General features: G+C 52.8%; 1 protein-coding gene across 2 annotated transcripts in view; it reads left to right on the forward strand.

The window, feature by feature from the left end:
- The first annotated feature begins 1,873 nt into the window (after nt 1–1,873).
- EHMT1 (euchromatic histone lysine methyltransferase 1) overlaps nt 1,874–21,899 on the forward strand; it is a 96,865-nt gene continuing 76,839 nt past the window's right edge. The window contains exon 1 of one of the 2 annotated variants that reach the window (XM_052667617.1): nt 1,874–1,988. In XM_052667617.1, coding sequence (XP_052523577.1) covers nt 1,968–1,988 — 21 coding nt within the window. In that variant the 5' untranslated portion in view covers nt 1,874–1,967. Of the gene's footprint in view, nt 1,989–17,320; nt 17,511–21,899 lie in introns of those variants that run through there. The other variant, XM_052667625.1, reaches the window with a different exon arrangement.

Below are 21,899 nucleotides of genomic sequence, written 5' to 3' on the forward strand. Positions count from 1 at the left end.
TGGCTTTGTTTTTTTTTTTTTCTTTTCTCTTTTGTTTGCAATCAGGAGGGGAAGTGGCGGGGTGTGAGGGAGGCCTGTGAGATAATTGTTTCCAAACCGCATTCAATGGAAAGCACCAAAAATATCCTCTGTCCTTTCTCATGCTGCTTCGTTCTCGCTGTGCACATCTTTGCCCATCCTGCTCTCCAGTGCTGTTTGTGTTCCACCGAACTCTGCTTTGGCTCCTGCTGCCCCACACGGCTTCGCTGGGGGCTGCTCTGCCCCCAAACCAACGTGGTCGAGTCGTGCCTGGCTGCTCTGCTGCTTTCCTTTGCAGCTCTTGGTTTGCCGGGCCCGGAGCTGAGCGCAGTGTGAGAAGGGCTGCAGCTCCTCCTCGGCCCCGGTTCCCATCGCTGGATGTCGGCTCCTGTTTGAGCTTTCCGCTGAACTTCCAGTAGCTCCATAGAAGCGTTTTCTGCCGCTGCCTGGAGGAATTATTTGGAATAACGGACATGGCGGCCCATCTTTGAACACAATTCCAGCCCCCTGCAACAGGAACGCATCCCATCCCAACTCCCTCATTGACCCGGATGGGACCAACACCGGGGCTGAGATACCTTTTCCTATTGATACACGTGGGGTTTTTATACAACCGCCGGCTCCGTACAACTCAAACCCTGCAATCCGTTACAATCGCAGCGCTCGGGGAGCGCTCCACGCCGGCTTCTATCCCACACCACCAACACCCCCCTCCTTTCGTAGGGCCGCGGCTGCGTGCGGAGCAGAGCCGGGCAGAGCCGGGCAGATCCGAAGAGAGCCGAGCAGAGCCGAGGAGAGCCGGGCAGAGCCGAGGAGAGCCGGCCGCTACGCTCCGCACCGGGGGACTTTTATTTTGACTGCGGCGCGGGGCGGCCGGGCGGGGGCAGCAGCGGCCGGCGGAGAGCGATGGGAGCCGGGCGGAGCCCGAGGTTTCGTCCCTTCCTCCGCCTGCAGGGGCGGCCCCGGCTCGCCGTAGGGAGCGGGAGCTGCTCTAGGGACGTGCGTTGGGGGCTGCGGGACGGAGCCGCGTTGGGTGACCCCGAACCCGCAGAACACGGGCGTGGGTGCGGCAGGAGGTGTGACTGCCCTGCCCTGCCCCTTTTCACGGCAGTGCGACCCTCTGCAGTGGGAGCGGGGCAGAGCCGTGCTCCGTCCTGTGCCCCCCTATTCCCGACCCCCATCCTACCCTGTCCCCGTCTCACCCCCTTTGCTGTCCTTATCCCATTCTATCCTCATCTCATCCCTATCTCATCCCCCTTCTATCCCTATTACACTCCATCCCTATCTCCCTATATCACTATATCCCTATATCATCCCTATTCCCGTCTTTGTCCCTGTCCCACCGTCGTCCTGACCCCGTCCCCATCTCTCTTCCATTCCCGTTCTTATTTTACAATATCCCCATCTCATTCCCCTCCCAACTCCATTCCATCCTGTCCCTATCTCATCCCCACTGCTGTCCCCATCCCTATCCCATACCTATCCTGGTCCCGTCTCTCCCTGTCCCTATCCCATTTCCTCCCTGTCCCCATTCCATCTCCAGCCCGCCCCGTCTCCATTTAATCCCTCTTCCGTCCTTATCCCATTCTATCCTCATCTCACCCCCTCCTATCCCCATTCTGTCCTATCCCTATCTCACCCCCATTCCTCTTCCCATTCCCACCCCCATCCCGTCCTCCCTGTCCCCATCTCACCCCAGTTCTGTCCCCATCCCCGTTCCCCCCAGCCCCCTCGGTCCCGCCCTCGGCCCGCCCCCCGCCGTACGGCGTCTCCCAATGGGCGCCGCCATGACGCCGTACGGCCGAAGGGACCTGCGGGGGCCGCCATGCTGCCGCGCGCATGCGCATTGGCCTCCGGAGCGTCTCCATTGAGAAGAATGAGGGGAAAGGGGCGGAGCCAAGGCGCGAGGAGCCGCCGAGGGGGCGGGGCTACGCTCCGGGGCTCCGGCCATGGCCACAGTGGATGCCGAGGTGAGTGAGAGCGGCGGCGTCCATCTACCCGGGCGGGGGGACGGAAGATGGGGGAGCGCGCAGTGGTATCGCCCAGGGCCAGGCGGCTTCTGTCGGGGGCCGGGAGAGGGCCGTGCCCCCGCCGCCCCATGGTTCAGTCCAACTCCTCTGAGGGGAAGAATGTGGGAGCTGCTGCCATTGTGTGTAGGGGGGCCCGGGACTCTGTATAAGTAACACCCCTCCGCGGCCGGTCGGTGGTATGGGCCATACAGGTTCCGGGGTTCCCCCCAATGGGAGCGGGTGCGCGCGGCGGGGGCGGGGGGAGCCGCGCCGGCGCCATCCACGTTCCGGGGTTCCTCGTGCGGCGGGGCGGCGTGCGGCGCCATGCAGGGTCCCGGGCCGGGCGGGCCGCCGCTGGCGGTTGGGCCGCCGCTATGCGCTTATACACGGTCCGGGGTGGCGCGCAGACGCCGGCTCGAGGCATGCAGGGTCCCGGGCCGCACGGCGGAGGTTGTGGGGCGGGCGGCGGGGAGGAGTCGCGCGTCTCCGCCGGGCGGCGGGGCTGCGGGAGCCGCGTGTCCGCTTTGTGAGCGCCGGGCGGCCCGCCGGCCCTTTGCTCCGCTCTCCGCGGGGCGCTTTACCCGAGGCCGCCTTCTGCGTGCCGTGCCGGAGCGCTCGGTGGCCCCACGCCCGGTTCTTCCTTCGGTCCCGCATTGCTGCTCACCTCGCTCTCACGCCGGTTCCCCGTCGCGCAGCTCCCGGCTGTGGCTCAGTGTCTCCAAGGAAGGGCGGCTGCTCCCCGGCAGCCCGGCCGGCTCTCCGTCACCTCGCTGAAGTTTTTCCTCGTGTTTTGTGGAACTTCTGCCCGCACCTCGCGGGTTGGCTTTACGACCCTTTTAATTGGGAAGCATCCCCTGTAGCCCAGCTCTGCTCTCGGACCCAGCGCCTGCAGGTGGCCCGTGTGTGATGCGCTGCCGGCAGGGACTCGTTCAGGACTGAATTCCCTCCCTCCCCTTATGTCTGCTGTTGTTTTTGCCCTCTGACGGGCTGGCTGCGTTACTCCAGCCGGGATGCTCAGCCTGCAGTGCTGTGCGGAGGGCAGGGGCTGACCCTGCATTGCAGGGTGTTGTTCCACATGTGGGGTGCAAGGTGGGCACAAGTGGTGCCCATGAGCAAAGCTGTTGGCACTAATTGGCTCCAGGTAAGAACACGGGGCACAGACAAGGTCCTCGCGAGGCCCCGGGGGCAGCAGGTGAAGGACAAACCCCCCCAGCACTGTGGGTTCTCAGAGCTGAGCTCCGGTGAGGTTCTGCCCCACTCAAGCTGCCCAAAGCCAAACTGCAGGCGCTGCCCTCAGGTCCTTCACACCGAGTCTGGTTTGGTGCTTTTACGTATTTCAGACCTCCTGTAACTGCAGGACTAACATTAAAGTTGAAGGGAGCAGGCTTGCCTTGCTCAGCCACTTTGATGCGATCGTGGGTTCCTTGAATTTGATGCTGCTAGCCTAGCTTGCATCAGTTTTAGTGTCTCTGTGTGTTTCATTCAGTGTGAGTTTGGAAACAGGTTCGAAGCCACGCCGTTTTTCCTCCTCGTGCAAACCTCAGGGCGTTGCACACCAGGCAAGGTGCGTGTGTGGCTGTGACTGAAGTGCTTCTCAGAAGTTGCACTGCATTTCTCATCCTTTTTTTCCCCTCCTGTCTGTTCTCATCTGTAACATTTTTTTTCATTTTTTTTTTTCCACGGAGATGCAGCTTTGATCTTTAAAGCCAGCAGACACAACTCGCGTCGCAGGTGGATTTCCCCGCTGCCCCTCAGCCAGGAGCAGCCCTGCAAGTGCTGCTGCTCCCTGCCCTGCAAAGCTGGGCCTCGTGGGGCTGCAGATCAGCTGGTGTGAGGGCTGCACCCCGGCTTTGATCTGCGCTCTCATCCCTGCAGCCAGCTGGTGCTGGAGTGCTGCAGGCATTCCTCCGCCCGTGCAATGAACTCCCCACTGGATTAAGGGGCAACGTTTGCTCTCGTCAAAGAGCTTCCTAGTCACAGGTCCCTGGCTGGAAGGAGGTTGCTGTAATAGGCCACCGAGTGCAGGAGGGATAATGGGAAAAGCCAGGACCTAATGAGCAGTGCCTTTGAGCAGGGAACGCGCAGATGATCTCTTCAGTTTCCCACTTTCTGTTTCGCAGGTGACGTGAGATCCAGGGCTCCTTTCAGGCCTGCCCTGCCCTTCCTCCTCCCTCATTTACTCCTGCCAGCTGATAGCACAAGTGTGGAGAGGCTCTGCTTTGCTTTCCTAGGGCCACTGCTTGTAATGCGCAGTCATCTTTTCTCCCTTTGTCTGGGAACCTGTGTGTTTGATGGCTGCGGGACGGATGTTGTCTCCGGTCCCTTGGTGCAGTGAGGTACGTTTATGTTACACTGACAGGAGATCCTGGGCACATGTACAGGGTGGGGTTTCCAATTGTGTTAGATTCAAGGTGGTTTGCAACGTTTTAGCAGTGATTTTGTGTGAGGAAAGGAGTTTTCCTCACCTGTGACGTTGAATAACCTGGTAAGGGCAGGAGAGTTTTGACTTCAGTTGCAGCTGCCCCTTCCTTGACAAACAGATGTTAAGTAGTGCTGGCCTCTATTTCCCCAATGCCAATTCTCCCCATGGTGCTTCGGCCACGCTGAGCTAATGGTGAGCTGATGCCATTTGGAAACTCACCTTCTGTAATGACAAACTTTAAATAACACCAGAGCGTTTAGGCTGGATGAGGCTCTGAGCACTGATGGAGCCGTGGCTGTCCCTGTTCCTTGCAGGGGAGGTGGAATAGATGACCTTTAAGGGTCTCTTCCAACTCAGATGATTCAATGTGACTTCCAAAGTTGTGAGGAAGCCTCAGAAGCGCCCTTCAGTTGTTAAGCTGATGTAGCTGAGCCAACGTGACTGAAAGAAGCGTCTGAAAAACACTTTGTGGAGGCAGAATCAAAGGCCTGGTTTGTACTTGGAAAGAGCTCTTGCAGTTTAATTATGCTGTCTGGAGAGAATGATGTTTCTTTTTCTTTGCTGAGGTGGTAATACAATAAACGTCCTTGCTGTGGACATAGCTGTATTAGTTTGGAGATGATTTTAGACCAGGGCAGCTTGTTTGTGTTTGCTTTCCAAAGCAAAAGTTTGGTATGCTACTGAGTTTTGCCACCTTAGTTGTCTGTCTGCAGATGCAAATCAATTGCTCTCCCCTCTGCTGTGGCCGTGTCAGCAGAAGGCCTGCTAGAAGCCATTACCAGCAAAAACTCCAGCAACAAGGAGAAAAACAAACAGCTCTGCAGTGGGGGGGCTGACCGGAGCTGTGTGAGCACGTGGTTGGTGGGCACACTGCTGGCAGCTGTGCCAGCTGCTGCCGTTGGCATCGCTCAGCAGCTCTGGGCTGCTGGCAGCAAATGAGGCACCGGTGCTCAGGGCTGTCATGGCTCCAAATGTGCACGAGAGCAGCTGATAGCAAAACCATTGGGGACCAGTGCTGCTGCAGTGCTGCTGATCTGAAATGCTCATCTGGGGCCTTGCTCTGCGTCACCTGCTGTGGTGTTTGTTGATCTCCTGGAGCTGGGGCGATGCCACCTGTGTGTCCTCTTAGAATGGGGCTGTGGGGGGGACAAAAGCAGCCTGTGTTCCTCATGCCTTTCTCTAGCAAAGTGCTGAAGCACAGCATGACGTCTGTGTTTTGGGCCCTGGCATCCAAAAATGATGTGGGGAGGAGGCAGAAGGGGTCATTCCTGCAAAGTGAGGGCTTTTACAGGAGAGTGGAGCAAGAGGCACCGCCATCCCCTGCTCTGTGCCCTGTGCTGGGAGGTCGTGCAGGGGCAGCTCCTGCTCCTTTCTATGCCATCGGGTCCCTGGGGAGGGGCTGTCAGGTTTCCCCAAGCTCTGACCGCCTGTCTTGTGTCCTGGGGTTTGCTTAGTGCAGTACTGAGGGGCTCAAGGAGCCCCTTTGGGTGCTTCGAGATGCACTTTGCTGGAGATTGTCTGCTCTGTGACTGCTGTGGAAGCCAAAGGTGTGCAGGGCAGGGCTGGTGGAGCTGCCCATGCTGGGGGTCAGGGAGAAACTGCCCCGCTGCTCAGCTTGGGACCGGCACATCCTGCAGCACTGCATGGGTAAATCCAACACGGCTGGGAGAGTTTGTGTAGCTCTGCTGGCTTGGCCGGTGCTGTGAAATGCATGTAAACTCAGAACAAACTCTGCTGAGAAAAGCTTTTGGTGCTAGTATTGCTGAGGTGTCTAAAATAGAAAGGCTTTCCTGCTTTTAATTAAAAGCACCTAGCACAGGCAAAGCAGCGAGGACGTGCAATGCATCCTCCTTTAGAGCAGGAAATGTTCTTCTGAGGGGATTCCTGGCTCCCCCCTGACCCTCACTGCTGTCTGCCTCCGCGCCAGGCGCTTTGCCCTGAGTTTGTGTTTCAGACAGTTTGACCATGGGGCAGCAGCTGCGCTGGGAGCTGAGCAGGATGAGCAGCACGGCGCAGGGCTGAGCTGCCTGTGTGTGTGCAGGTTGGCATGGGGGCAAAGGGGAGCTGTTAAACATAACATCCAGCCTTTTGGGTGCTGTGTCTCCTCCTGAAGGCAGAGCTCGGTGGCAGTGGTGAGTTGTGTCAGTTTAGAACAGCGAGTGGGACAGTGGCAGGATGGAAAATTCAGGTCTGCTTCTGTGTGCACGTGGTGACTCGTCCTGCAGAGCCAGCGCTGGGAGCAGGAGGAAATCTGCAGGTGTCACAGCTGGGGAGAAAGTAAATAGAGAGCAAGATAGCAAGGCTGGCTCATCCGAGCTCAGAATAAAGCCAGGTAAATGACTTTTCTCATTTGTTACAGGGAAAGGCAAAATTATGCAAATGGGGATGAAAATATCCAAAGAGATTATAGCTCCCTGGGGCAGACAGCGTGAGTCAGGAGATGGCCGTGAGCTGCTGTTGCTAAAGCGTTCAAAACCAGCAGCAAAGAAGTGGGGAGCTGAGCAAACTGGGGTGAGTGAGAATGCCAGCAATGCCCCGAGACTGTAACAGTGCATGTGATTTGGGCCAAAGTGTTGGAGCCAAGTCCAGCAGGCTTGTGGCTGTGCAGGGCAGTGTGCTGGGTGGGAGGAGGAGGGCTGTGAGGTTTGTTCCTTCTGGGAGCAGGGCAGCCTGGGAAGCTGGCAGCTTTTGCAATTTGTAGCACTGAAGGGAAGGTGGTGCTGATGGGATGAGGGGAATGGTTTTAAACTGAGACAGGGTGAGGTTGGATGTTAGGAGGAAGTTTTACACAGAGGGTGGTGAGGCACTGGCACAGGTTGCCCAAGGAGGCTGTGGATGCCCCATCCCTGCAGGCATTCAAGGCCAGGCTGGATGTGGCTCTGGGCAGCCTGGGCTGCTGGTTGGTGACCTGCACACAGCAGAGGTTGGAACTGATGAGCACTGTGCTCCTTTGCAACCCAGGCCGTTCTGTGATGCTGTGAAGGGCAATGAGTGTCTCCATGAAGGGACAACTGTTGCCCGGGGCTCGGAGCTGAGATATTCCATGCAATGGCCTTGCTTAGGTTAAGAGAAAAAGTCCACGTGGTTTCCGGAGTTCTACTTCATGTTTTTACTGCTTCTGAAAACTGAGAACATGAAGAGATGTGTTTTAGCGTGCTGGCTGGCCAAAGGGAGCCCTGGGACCATTGACCAGGATCTGCTGGTGCATTTGAACGCAGCCCTGAGAGCTGTGAAATACCACGCGCTGGTTTTTCTTCCTTCTTCATTCTCTTCCAGCATGAGCTCCAGGGTTCTTGAGAACCTCTGCTGCCCTCCTCCTCTCCAGTTACTTTTCTAGTCCTTGCAGCTTCAGAGCAAATTTCAATAGGTAGTTTTTCCCAAGGGCTCAAGGCCAAAAGGCAAATGACTCAGATGTTTTATCCAATTTCAGCAGTAATTGGGGCTGTTTCTCAGGAGCTGTAGCCAGGTCCTCTCAAATCCTAATATTGTTTCCAGAAAGGGGAAATCGAATGTGCACGTGGTCAGAGACTCAGAAAGGGTGGCTGTGTTTACAAATCACATACTTTATCCAGCTGTTGAGTTGGGAATGGAAAGTAGATCTGTTGCAATATGGGGATCTGAGAAGTGAACTGAGCTTTTTGATGAATTTCTTGTGTCCAAAGGGGTAAGAAGGAAACGTGCCCCCACCAAGTAGGGTTTTGTCCACGTGAGGAAGAGGGTGTTCAGGACAGAGCAGCATTCCCAGCCAGGATGCTGGGTGCTTTGTGGATCCATCTGGTATCCTGCTGGCCTGCAAGTTTGAACACATAACTCCAGGTACGAGCACTTAAAGCATGAGTCTAAATATTTCATTAATTGAGGAGCATTACTAATATTTGAGAGATTAAACCGACATCCAGAAGGCAGTGCAGCTGCTGAGGCAGGACATGAGGTGGTTCCTACTGCAGACTTGTAGGTAATAGCTTCTGTCAGCTCAGCTGTGTTTTACATGGTAAGAATCCCTGCATTCCATACGTTTGATCATAGAATTTGAGTTGGAAGGGGCCTGTGAAGGGCATCTGATCCAACGCCCTGCTGTGAGCAGAGGCATCTGCAGCTCCATCAGGTGCTCAGGTCCCTGGATGTCACCAGGGGCATCACTGCATCTCTGGGCAACCTGTGCCAGCGCTGCACCATCCCTGACACAAAAAACCCTTTGTTTCTTTCCACCCAGTCTTTGCTTATATCCAGCTGATGCTTGCACTCTTCGATTTGGGATGTGTGTTTCTCAGTAGCACTAGGATGCTTTGTTTGCAATTGGAGCTTTGATGTATCTCTAATATGCAAAATGGTTGCATAGGACCTGCAGGCACCATCTCCTCTCACAGTCACCCCTGGGTTTAGGCTGCCTGCTGCACACGATGCTCTCTGTACCAAACTCCCACTCTTCTGGGATTACTCTCTGAGTTTTATGGCCTTCATCCCCACTGAAGCCCCCCTCGTACTGACGATGCAGTTCTGCTGTTGGGTTTCTTGAGCACCTATTTTTATGAAGCTGTACGTTGACAGCGCATCTGTTTCAATGATGACAGCTTTTCTTCAGAGCTGATTGGTTTGGTATCATCTCAGACCCAAGGCTGCAGGTTCCCCTCCAAGGCGCTGTCATCCCGCTCCTGGGTGCCAGCAGAAGAAAATCTGACCTGCTGTTGAGGTTGCCTGTGTTCCCAGCCACGCTGCTGCTGCAAGGCAGAGCTGCCAAAGGAAACCACGCCGTGCACACTGGTGCCAGCAGCATGCAGCCCGTTTTGCAGACGTGGCCAACGAGAGCCCGTTGCAAGAGGCCCCCTGGCCTATGTGTGTTTGTTTATACGTTGGGTGCCCAGAGATACTCCACGTTCTTTTATTAAATGACAAAAACTCCACGAGTGGAAGTTTGTGGGGCTGCCAAGAGGTGCTCCTGATGCAACAGCCTTTAAAAAGGAACGTGAATGGTGATGGCTGAGTCAGATGTCTGCCTGCCCTGGGACTGCAGCTGCTGACTGCTGCCTGAACGTGGAGGCTGCACAGGGAGATGAGACAACAGTCCTTTCCTTGCTGGGTGCTCATTAATGTTTTCTTGCTGCTGTATTATTAATTACACAATTTTTTTATTGCTTTGTGAGTATAGGTGGTGCTTGGGGTGTAATCTGCTCGTTTCCCAGCCCTTCTGAAGCGTGCGCTGTGCGCAATGAGAGCAGAGCACAAACTCACTGTGCTGCTGAATCCCGAAGTGAGGTAAATCTCTTGGGTTTGTTTTCCTTTTTTCTTCAAGTTTAGTTGATGTGCAGCTTCGGGAATGGTGAACACAGAGCAGGGAGCTGAGGACCTGTGCATACCCTACGTGCAGCATTAGTGCAGGAAGACGGTAAGACTTAAATGCAAGGAGGCTTTGCAGCGTTGGCCCCTCCTTGAGGCAGAAGATCACAGGGACAAAAAGAGGGTGTTGCATGAGAAAGGGGCACCGAAGGTGATCCAAACCCACAGCAACCTGGAGGTGGGAGGTTGGCCAGCAGGAGCGTGTTCTCACAGCATGGCCAGCAGTGGGGCAGGCAGAACTGCCACAGAGGGACTGAGAGAACTGTGCAGGTGAGGCTGGCTGCTGGACTCTGCTGCTGGGATTTGGGATGTGTCTCTGCAGGAAAACCACCGTGCCCCAGCCAGCCCAGTGGGCTCATGGGCTGCAGTCCTGCCATTTGGCCTGGCATTGCCACGTCCTCTTGTCAGCCCACCTTCCTGCAGGTGCAGCCCCAGGGAGCACGGCCAGCCCCTGAGAGGCCAATTCCCACCGCTCCAGGACTGTGTGCTTGATTCTGGACCATATGCACCAAAGCTGCTCGTGCTGCTGAGCTCAGCTGTGTGTTTGCATAGAGTTTCTGTTGGGTCCTAGGGTGGGTGAAGCCCCTCAGTCCCCATGTGCTCCGTCTGGTGAAGAAAAATGGAAAACTTTTTCTTTTCAAGAGTGCACTGAAGTATTTGTGATTAAAGCCAATACGATTCCAAACATCCAGCTCCTCCTCTCTGGGTTTCTGATAGCAGCGTTGGACTTTATCCAGAAGATGTGAGCTATGAAGTTTCTCATATCCTCTTATTACATTCTTAAATTAGGCCAACATGTCCTATTCCTGCCTTATAATTCTTGCAGGAGTTGCTGGCTTCTGCCTCCAAATACCTTTGAAGGTGACAAGGACCTGTTTGTGGTAAGAACTCATACCAGTGTGTTAAGCCCAAACAAACCCATGCAGTTATGGCATCCACTCTGTGCTCATTCTGTGCCCTGCTGGGCACTTTTAAGAAATAGAAGTGTCACTTTGGCAAGCTTTCCAGTTAGGTTGTTCACATCTATTTTTATGTTTTGTTTTGTTTTGTTTTTTAATGTGGTTTTCAAGGAGTTGCAGTTGCATCCCCAGCAGTTGCAGCTGGGGGCAGGTTGTGCAGTGCAGGTGAATGGCGGCATGGGGGGAGGCAGATGTTCCTCCCAGAAGCTCTGGGTAAAGCTCTGCTCTCTCTGATTCAGCTGTTTGATTTTTTTTTTATTTTTCAATGAGAAAAAGCCTGTAATGTTTTGGCATGAATTCCCAGTCCTTCCTTTCATTCTGTGTGTGATGAAGCCGTGTGGTTGCAGTCTCTTGCTCAGCCCAGGTAGGATCCCCTCCTTAGCAGGCTGCCATCAGGATTTCAAGGCGTATTACGTCCTGCTTAAACCTCATTCTGCAGAGGGGTTGCTTTGTTTGGCTGCAGGCACAGCCTGCGTTTGGCTGTGTTCTCCTTACCTTGCAAGGAAGGAAAATCCACCAGCCTTGTTGTTTCCCTGCATTGCCAGAGCTCTGCAGACAGCACTTTCTGTTATCTGTGAGCATCCCTGTGTGCTGCACTGCCTGAGGGGTGAAGCAGGATGAGCTTTCTTGCTTCTCTCAAGCAATGTGTGCAGGGCTTTGGGTTTGCAAGCATACAGCTCAGCAGATTATTGCTCTGCTGGCACCTCCAGGAATGAATTTCCAGGAACACAGCCCCATCTCCTTGAATACATGAATCAAAGTTTCTGTAACTCCTCACATGAGTTCAGGTGCTGTTTGGTGAAGCTCAGCTTTGGCTTAAGCTTCCCACAGCTGCTGCATTATCTGGATGCTGTCACCTCCCCTAACAGGGCTGCACTGCAATGAGGAGTTGTGTGTGTTTGCTGCCTTCAGCGTGGGGATGCACACTGCACTGTGCATCGTAGGTGCTGGTGTTGGAAAGTAATAATTGATGTGCTGTTGCATTCAGCTTTACCGGGAGAGCTATGGGAGAGCTGTTCCTCAGCTGGGGGCTGGCGGCGATGCTGGCTGCTTGGACACGGGGCTGCAGCAGCCCATGTGTGGTAGGTGTGTGAGCTGTGCCTCCACCTGGGGCTGCTGGTTGAAAATATGCCCTCCTGTGTGAAAAAAACACCTGCTGGTTTTCATGAGCTTGTTGGATTGGTAGGGATAGCTGTTGGCTGCTGGTGGGGGTGGTTCCTTCGTGTGACAGAAGCTGTAGCTGCTAATTGAGATTGTTCTCAGAGTTCGTTTACACACAGCCCACAGCACAGACAGACTGAACTTCTGCAGATCTCAGTAAGAGCTGACACTGCTGGTCAGTACAGCTAATTTATGTGAAGGCACGAGGCTTGGCCGTGTGGATATGGCACATCTGCACTGGTGTGAGCATGGCCGTGCTGCTGTGTGTGCAGAGCAGAGTCATGCCAATAGAAGCACAGCTATGCTGGGATAACTCTGGGTGTGCTCTGAATGGACGTGAAGCATCGTGCTGTAAAGGTGTGCCTCTAACAGGGGGAGCCCAAAAGATGCAAAAATGGTGGCTAAAGCAGTAATCAGATCCTTGAATCAATTAGCTTTTTTACAGGCTATTGCAGCCATCTTTGTCGTTGCATGGTTTTGGATTGCTGTTTGTATAGATGTGTCTGTTTGGTTTTTGTTTGTTTTAAATGTCCAAAGGGGAACAAGCTATTTTGAAAGCATGCAGATGCAAAGTTGAAGCTCTGTCCCAGGCCAAATGGGGCTGGCTGCTGTTCCTTTCTGCTACTTTCAGGAGGAGCCTCCTGGCTGCTGCCCTCCCCTTCCCACACCCCAGTTGGGAACACTGCAATCTGAGTGCTCTGCACACATCTGGTAGTATCTCTGTGTTGGAGGCAACAGAAGGGCCAAAGGGAAATCCTGGGACCAGTCTGCACTGAGGATTATTTTATGAAGCATCCGTGTTCATTGCAGCCACGTGACCACGTGGATGAGATGGCTGAGTGGACTACAGTGAGATCACATTGAGTCTCTTGTCTTCCTAGCACAATGAACCTCTGAAATTTAACCCAGTTTGAGTTTCTGCTGTGAGATGTACCTCTGCAGAGTCAACTGTAAGGTCCTATGGCACAAAGCAGGGGACCACCAAGAAGAGCAAAGCCTTGGGCAATCTCAGGACTCCTGAGAGCTAGCAGACCTGGGGCTGAGCTGATGTCACAGAATCACCAAGGTTGGAAAAGACCTACAGGACCATCCAGTCCAATGTCATTTTGTGCTGAGATGAAGGACTGACCTCCGTGAGTGCTGGGGATGGCAGCTCCCACTCTAAAGGAGCTGTTTGGGTGCCACTTCATGTTCTTGCTGTCTCCTTGATGACATCCTCAGCAGGGCCATGGAGCTCTTTTGTTCTCTGCTACATCCTGCTTCAAGGCAGCAGCAAGATCCTGTGCTGATGAATGCAGTGGGGTCAAAAGAGGAACCCGCACCACGGACCACAGAATCATAGATTCAGGTTGGAAATGACCCAAGTCCAACTGCCAACCCATCCCTGCCAGGCCCACTGACCCCAGGGCCACATCTCCGTGTTTTTGAATGCCAGGGATGGTGGCTCCACATCTCCCACGCAGCCCATGCAGATGTACCACCACCCTTTGGTACAGGAAGTTTTTCCTAATAACCAACCTGAATGTCTTCGTGAAGCAGTCATACCATGGGAAGGGAGATGTGGGTGATGGGTTGTGATGTCTCACTGTTGTGCAGTCAGCATCGCCTTCATCAGAAATGATCAGAAAAGCTGTGTTACTACCTATGGTTTGCTGTGTTATTTTTCTTTAGCAGTCTGAAGAAGCCAGCAAGGCAGGTTAGGCTGAGGAAGTGCATCCAGTAAAGCCAGGCTGTGCAGAACAGTGTGTTCTTTTGAGGAAACAACTGTTTCAGTGGCCAGCATCTCCAGCAGTTCTCCAGGTGCCCATCTCAAGCCTTGCTCCCACTGCTACACCAACCTGACATCCATCCATATGTGTGGAAGTGGAGAGAGAGGGTCTCCATGTCCTGCACCAACCAAACGCAGGTGCTGCTTGGAAGTTCCTCTTGTTGGCTGCAGGGCTCAGGAGTCGCTTTGCAGCGTGGTCTGTGGGATCCTATCAGCTGCTCTGGCATTTTGTGGCTTTGCTATAAATGCTGACAGCAATGCAGCATTATGAGTTCACACCTTTTTTTTTTTTTTGGAGTGCTCTTCCATGCTTTGCTGTGATACTGCATGCGACGCTGATGGTGTAGAAGCCACCTGCAGGTGCTCTGTGGGCAAGAAAAGGAGGAGAAATCCCTTTCAGATTTTGGGCTGCTTCCCACAGCTTCCTGTGTCCCAACCACCGCCGAAGCACAGAGCTCAGTGCTCTGCATGCTGCTGAAGGCAGAAGCTGTGGCAGGCTCCAGCTGGTGAGCTGGGCTGCAGGAATCCCCTGCCTGCTGACCTTCACCTGGACATCTGGACCTCCAACAGCTGCTGGACTCGGGGCTTTTCGGACCATGGCCTGTGTTTGATGGCAGGCGGAGGGCGAGCAGTGAGCGCCAGCTGTGGGGCTGTGCCTGCTTCCTTTTGCTCTGCCAGGCTCTGTGTATCCTGCTTTTGCAAGCTAATCTGACGGGCAGTTCTCAGTTTGTAAGATTGGGTCGTGATTGCTGTACAAATATGTTGAGTCCTGGGACAAATGCAGCAAGGTGCCTCCATGCCAGTCCCCTGCACTCAGAGACGCCACGTTCCCAAGTCTTGCCTTATTCTTTTCTACATGTTTGTTATTGCTTAGACCTCTGGCAGCTTTCCTGCTCGTGAAGAATGCTTTGCAGGCTCTCAGGGTCTTGGATTTACTGTGCTGTATGGCTCATTGGTACAGACCTCACGTACCTGCTGCTATGCCAGCAGTTAACACTCGATGTGGAGGTTGCACTGTCCTGTAAGGCACCTTCTGCTAGCAACAGAAGCAGAATTATGTATAAAGAGTAGCTCTGTTTTGCTGGTACCCATAGGCCTTTTCCACGACTTCTGTGAGAACATGTGTGAAGTTATCAGGGATCTGAAGTTCTGCAGTACCAGATGGAGAGTTCCCATTGCACCGGGGTCTGCTGCGAGTCTGGATCACCAAATAACAGAATCATAGAATGGAAGAGACCTTAAGATCATCTAGTTCCAGCCCACAGTTAGACAAGCAATTCTTTGTTCTTAGTTCTTTAAAGGCAGTCTGCACTCAGGGCATAAAATGTCCAGGGGACATTTCAGCGAGGCTGATTTTCATCTGTTGCACCCCTGGCTGTATGCAGCAGCAGTGAGTCCGAGTGAGGGGAGGGCCGTGCTCCCTCCTTCCCCTCATGCTCTTCATCCAGCTGAAACCTTCGTGCTACTCGCAAGAAACGAGGAGTGTTTGAGGTGGATGTCATTGCATCGCATCCTGTCTGCTGCTTGGTAAATTAGTGACACAGCAGTGTCCTGTGCTGCTGGAACCTCTCCGTCCTGGCTGCTTTTTCAGGTTGAAGGCTGGGTGCATTTTGAAATGTGATGATATTTTAAAATTGAGAGCAGCTTTGATTTATTGACCTGCAGCCTCTATGAATCGAGCCGTCTGGGCTGGCATCTGGAGATAAGAGGCTGTTGAGTAATTGCTTATTATTGACTGATTGCCAACTTGGGCTGTTTGCTTGAAGAAGAATCAATAGCAGTCTTCAAAGTCTGAACTCTCAGGGAATACGACTGGTTTCCAAGTGGGGGATGACAGGTCAGGATAACGCCGTATCTGATATCCCGACTTCATGTTTGGGTTAATCCTGCCATAGAGGAGGAAATGCAGAACATGATCTTCCTGCACTGAGGCTCTCACATCTACCTGCCTTAAAGCCGGGGTTTCTCTTTGCAGGCGTTCTCAGGGACTCCAAACCTTTTTCCACAGAGCTCCACCTGAGCTGAGCGGGAGGAGGAGAACAGCATCGTTCCTTAGGTCCCCAAAGGACAGGGCAGGGAGGGCTGGCTGAGCAGCCTGTGCTGTGACACATCCCAACCAACCCGTTTGGATGCTTTCTAAATACAACAAAGCACCTGTTTTGATGCACGGTAACAGAGATTTCCTTTTTGTGGGTGATTCTATTTAGGTGACGACAGAATAAAACATCCAGTGTCACCATACGTTTTATCATCCCTTATGGAGACGGTCGCTATGGTGAGCGTTCATTTTAACAAGCAGACGTCGTCCTTATTTAACACTATCATGACATGTTCCCTTCTTTGAGGATTCGTGTGTAGGGCCTAAAACATTAATAAAATGAAAAAGGGACTCACGGCGTTGAAGGCACTCAAGACTTGAAAGAAATCCACGTTCAGATCCTTGCTCAGCAGGACGTGCAGCTGACGTGTGGGAAAGGGAGCAGCAGCCCAGGAATGTGGGACGGTGAAAATGGAAGAAGCTCTTCCTAAAGCATAAATATTTGCCTTTAATTTTGGAGCTGTCTTTCCAGCAGGAAGGCTCTGCTTCGAGGTACGCTCTTTGGGCTGAGGGAGCAATGCCTCTGATAGAGCAGTTTAATTACAACCCACAATGGTCTGGGGAAGAATGGACGAGATTACTTGGACAGCTTTGTTTAGACACTGGATTTGTTGTCTACCAGCAAATCCTCATTTGCATGGGTCCTTAATCTGTGGAGTTAAATGTGTCTCGGGCTCTGTTATCTTCTGTGCTGCAGAGTTGAGAACTAGATTTTTCAAGCTGTTCCTTTTCATCTGAACGCTTCCCCCTCCCCCGTGCCCCAAATTATCTTCCCTGTTTTTTTTTGTTTTTTTTTTTTTTGTTAATTTTTAAAGGGCAAAGATGGCCAACAAGTGATGCAAAAGGCAGAGCTCCGGGCAAGGGAGGCTTTTTGCGCCTCGTCCTTCGGTGGGCAAATTGTCCACCAGCTTGTGGAGAAAAGTCAAGCCCTGAGCTTTACAACGTGTCTGGCAGAGCAGCCCCTTCCTGGAAGGGCACCCGGGGCTGAGCAGTGCTGAGCGCTGCAGTGAGCCCTGCAGGGATTAGCACTTCTTTTTGGGGCTGTTTAACGTTGCCTGTCGTCCTGAAATGGCATTTCCTCATGTCTGCAGCAGCCCTCATTTCATGAAATGGATGCAACTGCTGAAAAAAGATCTCGCGTGAGCATGCTCACTGGAAGATTAATCCTTTAGAGGGAGTTGGAGAGTTAAGCTACTGTAATTTCTCTGCAGTTGGCTGCAGTAAACAACTGCTCTAAAGACACGAGGAAAAAAATTGACGGAGGTATATGGGATTAACGTACATGTCTTTTTGTGCTTCTCCTTTAAGGTTGAGGGTTTGGTGAGGATTTTCTCTAGGAGAGCCGGGGAAGAGGGAGCTGCGGAATGATTTTATGGGTGACCTTCATGTCGTGGTTTCTTTTTTCCCTCCAGGCCAAAGCAATCCTCTCGCAGTGCCAGGCCTGGCATCGCGGTGTGGGGCTGAGCTCAGCACCGAGGTGGGGCAGCACCCAGCCCTCTGCAGGGCGCTCAGAACCCAGCGGGACTCGATGCCTCCTGCGCCTGTTGGAGAGAAAATGTGCCAAGGGATTGGCTCTGAGCGCCTACCGAGTCATAGCCTTCTTTTTGTGTGCGTGCTACCTGCTCCTCCCCGTGCATGAGGAGCCGCGAGCCCGTGTCAGATGGGGAGAAAAAGGACTGTTGAGGCATTATTTTGGCTTTGCTTGAAGGCGGCTCGGTGCTGAGGGCGGCTGGGCGGTGAGGTAAGTGCAGCAGGCAGCCCGTGCTGTGAGCCTGGCTGGAGGCTGGAGCTCGGTGCCACGGTGCTCTGAGTCCACGTTGGCCAAGTTCTTGAAGCACAGTGATGGACAGCAGCGGTACCCGCACGGCTTGGTGGTTTTGGGGCTGTTTCAGCATGGTGCTGGTGCTGGGAGAGGCGATGCTCCCTCGCCATGGCTTGTATCTTCAGCTCTAAGCTGGATGGGGCCCTGGGCGATCTGGTCTAGTGCTTGGTTGGCAGCCCTGCCCGCAGCAGGGGGTTGGAACTGGATGGTTTTTGAGGCCCCTTCGAAGCCAAGCTGTTCTGTGACTCTATGCTGCTCTCAGAAGCTTCTAGCTAATCCTGCTGAGCAATGAGGAAATGGATGTGAACCAGCAGCCAGGCGCACCCAGCGTTGGGGTGGGGTGTGTTGCTGGGGTGCCTGGCTGGAAGAAACCCCATTCCTGTGAGCTCCAGTCACTCGAGATCACATCTGAGCAAATCTCCATCCAGGGCCGTGCACGTGGAACAGTGGCACTCCTTCAAGGAGCAAATAGTAAAGGGTGCAGCTCCTGTGCTGCTTCTGCCACTGAAAATCTGCATCTTGCATGGCTGGGATGATTCACATCCAAGGGCAGCAGGGTCTGCGCGTGGTGTTGTGTGTTGGAAGGTGTTGTCTTGGAATGGTGTGAAGAAAGAAATAATAATGCAATGGTTTTGTGAATGTTGGAGGTTCCCAATGGTGGCTGTCAGCTCGCAGGAGGATGCTAAAGCTGCTGGAAGTCTTCAGGAGGGCAATCTTGATAGGGGCTGTGCTGAGCTGGGGATGCTGAGTACTCTCTGAAAATATTGCCAGCCCAGTGTTGAGGTTTTTAGCTTCGTCCCTCCTTTTCTCCTCCCTTCCAGAAGCTGTGGCCAGCACAGACTGTCTGTGCTCTGAGAATGGGTTTTGGGAACATTGCTGGGTGTGCATGTGGGGGGAATAATTAACTGCCAAATGCAAATAGATTGTTTCTCGCCATTTCAAAATCATTGTAATTTTCATTGAGGATGGATTAATTATATCCTCATTTTGATGGGGGTAAGGAAAATGATAGAGATATAGCCATATAAATCTATATGGGAGGGATGCTGCTTTCAGAGAGCTGTTTTGGGAGTCGTGAGAACAAAGCTGCAGCTCAGAGAGCCGTGGGGTTGTGTGGGGCTCAGCAGTGCTGTGTGCTTCTCCGTGCTTTGGTGTTCTCTAGTATGGATTTTTACCTTGTGCCATTGACACCGTGTGAAGAGATCTTCAGTTCTGAGGAAAAGCAGTGAATATCTGGGGCAGTGCGTTTGGTCAAAGAGCTGGGGAATAATGCTTTGAAAAAGGAGGGTGTCAGAACATGGAAACGAACCTTAAAGGCTGTTTTTGAGCAAGGTGTAACAGAGGCACTCCGTTAACTGGGGCTGTGCAGGTGGGGGGCTGCTGTCTCAGTGCAGGATCTGACAGGTGAGTGGCACCAGGGCTTCAGGCTTGCTCTGCTCACTGGTGCAGCCCCATCGCTTGCATGGCGAGAGGTTACTCAGCATGGGCACCAGCACACAGGTAAAAAGGGTGAGTGGAGGAGACAGGACACTGCTTCCTCTTGCCATGCCCTGTGACTCAAGGCAGGAGAGTGAAGCCCTCCTCCTCTCCTTGTTTTAGAGGAAAATAGGGAAAATGAGCTGTGATTGGGAGCTGCTGCCCTAGGAGTGCTGTCCTTAGGAAGGTGTTGGTGGACCGGGTAGAGGGGTCAGACCCCAAAGTGGCACTGGGGCATCCCAGCAGTGGAGCTGCAGGGCTGTGATACTTGCAGGGGATGCATCTCTGCTGCTTCTATTGAGATGTGGAACTCGGGGCTTCAGGGGGATCCATTGCCTGGAATTGCAGGTTCTGGTTTTTGTGCAAACCCTGCATGTACGGCCGGTTGCGTCCCTTCTCCATCAGCATAAATGTGCTCTCTGGAGGAACTGAAAGCTGAATCTGTGACCATAATAGTATTTGAAACAGAAGCAAATGGAACTGAGTTTCACAGGTGTGTCTGAAGAAGTCTGGCATGACTGCAGCCCTCACAGGAAGGAGGCAGCTGGAGCTGGGGAATGCACTGCACCAAGCCCTCATCAAACAGTGACCACTTCAGAGCCTGTTGGCCTTTCTTCCTTCTAAATGCTTCAGCCAACCTTGACTCAATTGCTAATGACTTTAAAGCCAGGCATTATGGTATGAGCCTTGTAATTAGTCGCTGTGATGAATCCTCTCTGCTGGGAGGCCCAGCAGCTCTCTGCCTTCTGCCTTACCAGGGCTCACTTAGAAGGAATGGTTTGATCTTGTCTCTTCCTGAACATTTCAACACTCCTTGTTGCAGCAGCGTCTCTGTGCCCAAAGCTGCTGGGGCCCTGGAGAGCTGACCCAGCAGGCTGGAAAAAGCTGGGATTAGAGGATTCCCACCCTCATCCCTGGGGCTCATAAAGGGGGGTTCCAGGCTCAGGGGAAGGAGCAGCATTTCTTAACCTGGCTGTGAAATTAGTAGGATAACTCAATTCCTGTAGTGGATGAGGCTTAATGAGCTGATATGTGTGGAGAGCATATGTTTGGGCTTCTGAGTGTTGGAAAGCAATCCAACACTTGAGAAAACTGGGTCTGTGGTGAAAAGAAGGGGGGTGCATCCAGGCTCAGGTTTGAGGGCTGGGACACCCAACCTCACCATCCCTGTAATCCATGCTGAGCCACGAGGCTGCTTCTCCTGGCTAACCTGAGAGCTCACCATCTCATCTGATTTTTCCAGATCAGTTTGATTTCTCAGTCCTTTTACAGTCCTTTGTGTTCCCAGCAATCTGTGCTTCCATCAATGACTTCTCTTTCCTTTCTTGAGCCCGTACCAACCTTGAACCAAAGTTTCCGTGCCGTTTTTGTACTTCACCCTGCTTGTTAGAGGGTCTGTCAGGAACAACGGGGCGCTTCTTACCAAGCCATTCCCAGCATTTCTCATCAATGACAACTTCATCTCATGCTACCGTGCACCTGAAGGCTCCGCTGTTCACTTCTGTTGCCAGTGCTGATCTCTCCTTGACACTCATTGGCGAGCACCAGCACACAGCCCCCCTCTGCTTGGGTTTGAAGCCTCGTTCCTCCTACAGTGCTTGATATCCAGGTAAATTCATTCATTTCAATGGACCCAACATGCATTCTCTGAGTGTGGAGGGGACCCTAAAATGCTGGTGTTCAGAGCTGCGGTGGATGGGTAGACAGACACACAGCTATGAGCTCACAGTCCAAGGTTATTTAGCTCCCAAACTTCTGCTCTTGCCTTTCCAGCTCCACCCAAGAAAATCTTTTCTTTGCAAATAAAAATGAAGAAAGACTTCTGTTTTTCATAAGTTGCAATTGTGTTCTTGTCTAAGCTGATTATTTTATTTATTCCAATAATCCTCTTCCAGAATAAAGGAAAATTAATTGTCCTCCTATTTCCATAACGATTTGCCCTTCAGAGAGTTGCCAGGCAAAATGCTTAAAACCTGAAATGAAAAGATGGTGAACGTTTAAAATTATTGAGCTTCTGTAGGAACATGTTTGTATTTTAATAGGGTGGTATTCAAGTAGTCCCAGAGAGTGCTATTTGCTCTGTGTTCTGTAGGATTATGGGGTTTTTTTCCTTCTGCATATTAAAATGGGGTCATGCCTGCTGCATTAGATAGTGCACGTCTTATGCAGGATTGTGCTCTCAAGATGGGCTGCCTGCAATTGAATCCCTACAGTTATCTGGTGTTAATGGGGAGCCTTGTCCTTGGGTTTGTTGTGTTTGCCCATCAGTGCCTGGAGGTTTGGGTGCCCTGTGGCTGAGATAGGAGCAGCTCTTTGCTCAGAGCTCACCCAGCTCTGCACTATTCTGGATGCTGTCTGACTGACGAGCATCGCCTGGTGAATCTGGGGTGATGCTGATGCGCTGCCTTAAAAGCCTCAAAAGTGCTCCATGGCAAGCTGCTGTTGATGTCAGTATTTTAGGATCTGCTGCTAAACTGGCAGTGTATTTCCCGCCCATACAGTGCCCGTTTCCTGCTAGCTCATTGAGCTGCATGTCAGCACGCTGACCCACAGCAGCTACAGCCTTGTTCTGTAGGCATGTTCTACATGTGCACAATGGGGAGGAAAGGTCTGAATGTCTTTGTACCCTGTGGGTGGACTGGGGATCCCAAAGTGTGGGGCCAGGGCACAGCTTGGGAGCCACTGCCCATCTCCCTCTGCTTTTTTTCTTGGAGGTTGGGAACCTCCTGTAGGTTGTGCATGCAGGAGCAGAGGATGGAGATGCAGTTTTGCGCCATCGCACCCCAGTGATGCGATAGGGCTGTGTTCTGTAAGACTCCTTTTTCAAGGCTG

This window comes from Tympanuchus pallidicinctus, unplaced genomic scaffold (genome assembly GCF_026119805.1).
Source record: "Tympanuchus pallidicinctus isolate F22 unplaced genomic scaffold, pur_lepc_1.0 scaffold8, whole genome shotgun sequence".
Lineage (NCBI taxonomy): Eukaryota > Metazoa > Chordata > Aves > Galliformes > Phasianidae > Tympanuchus > Tympanuchus pallidicinctus.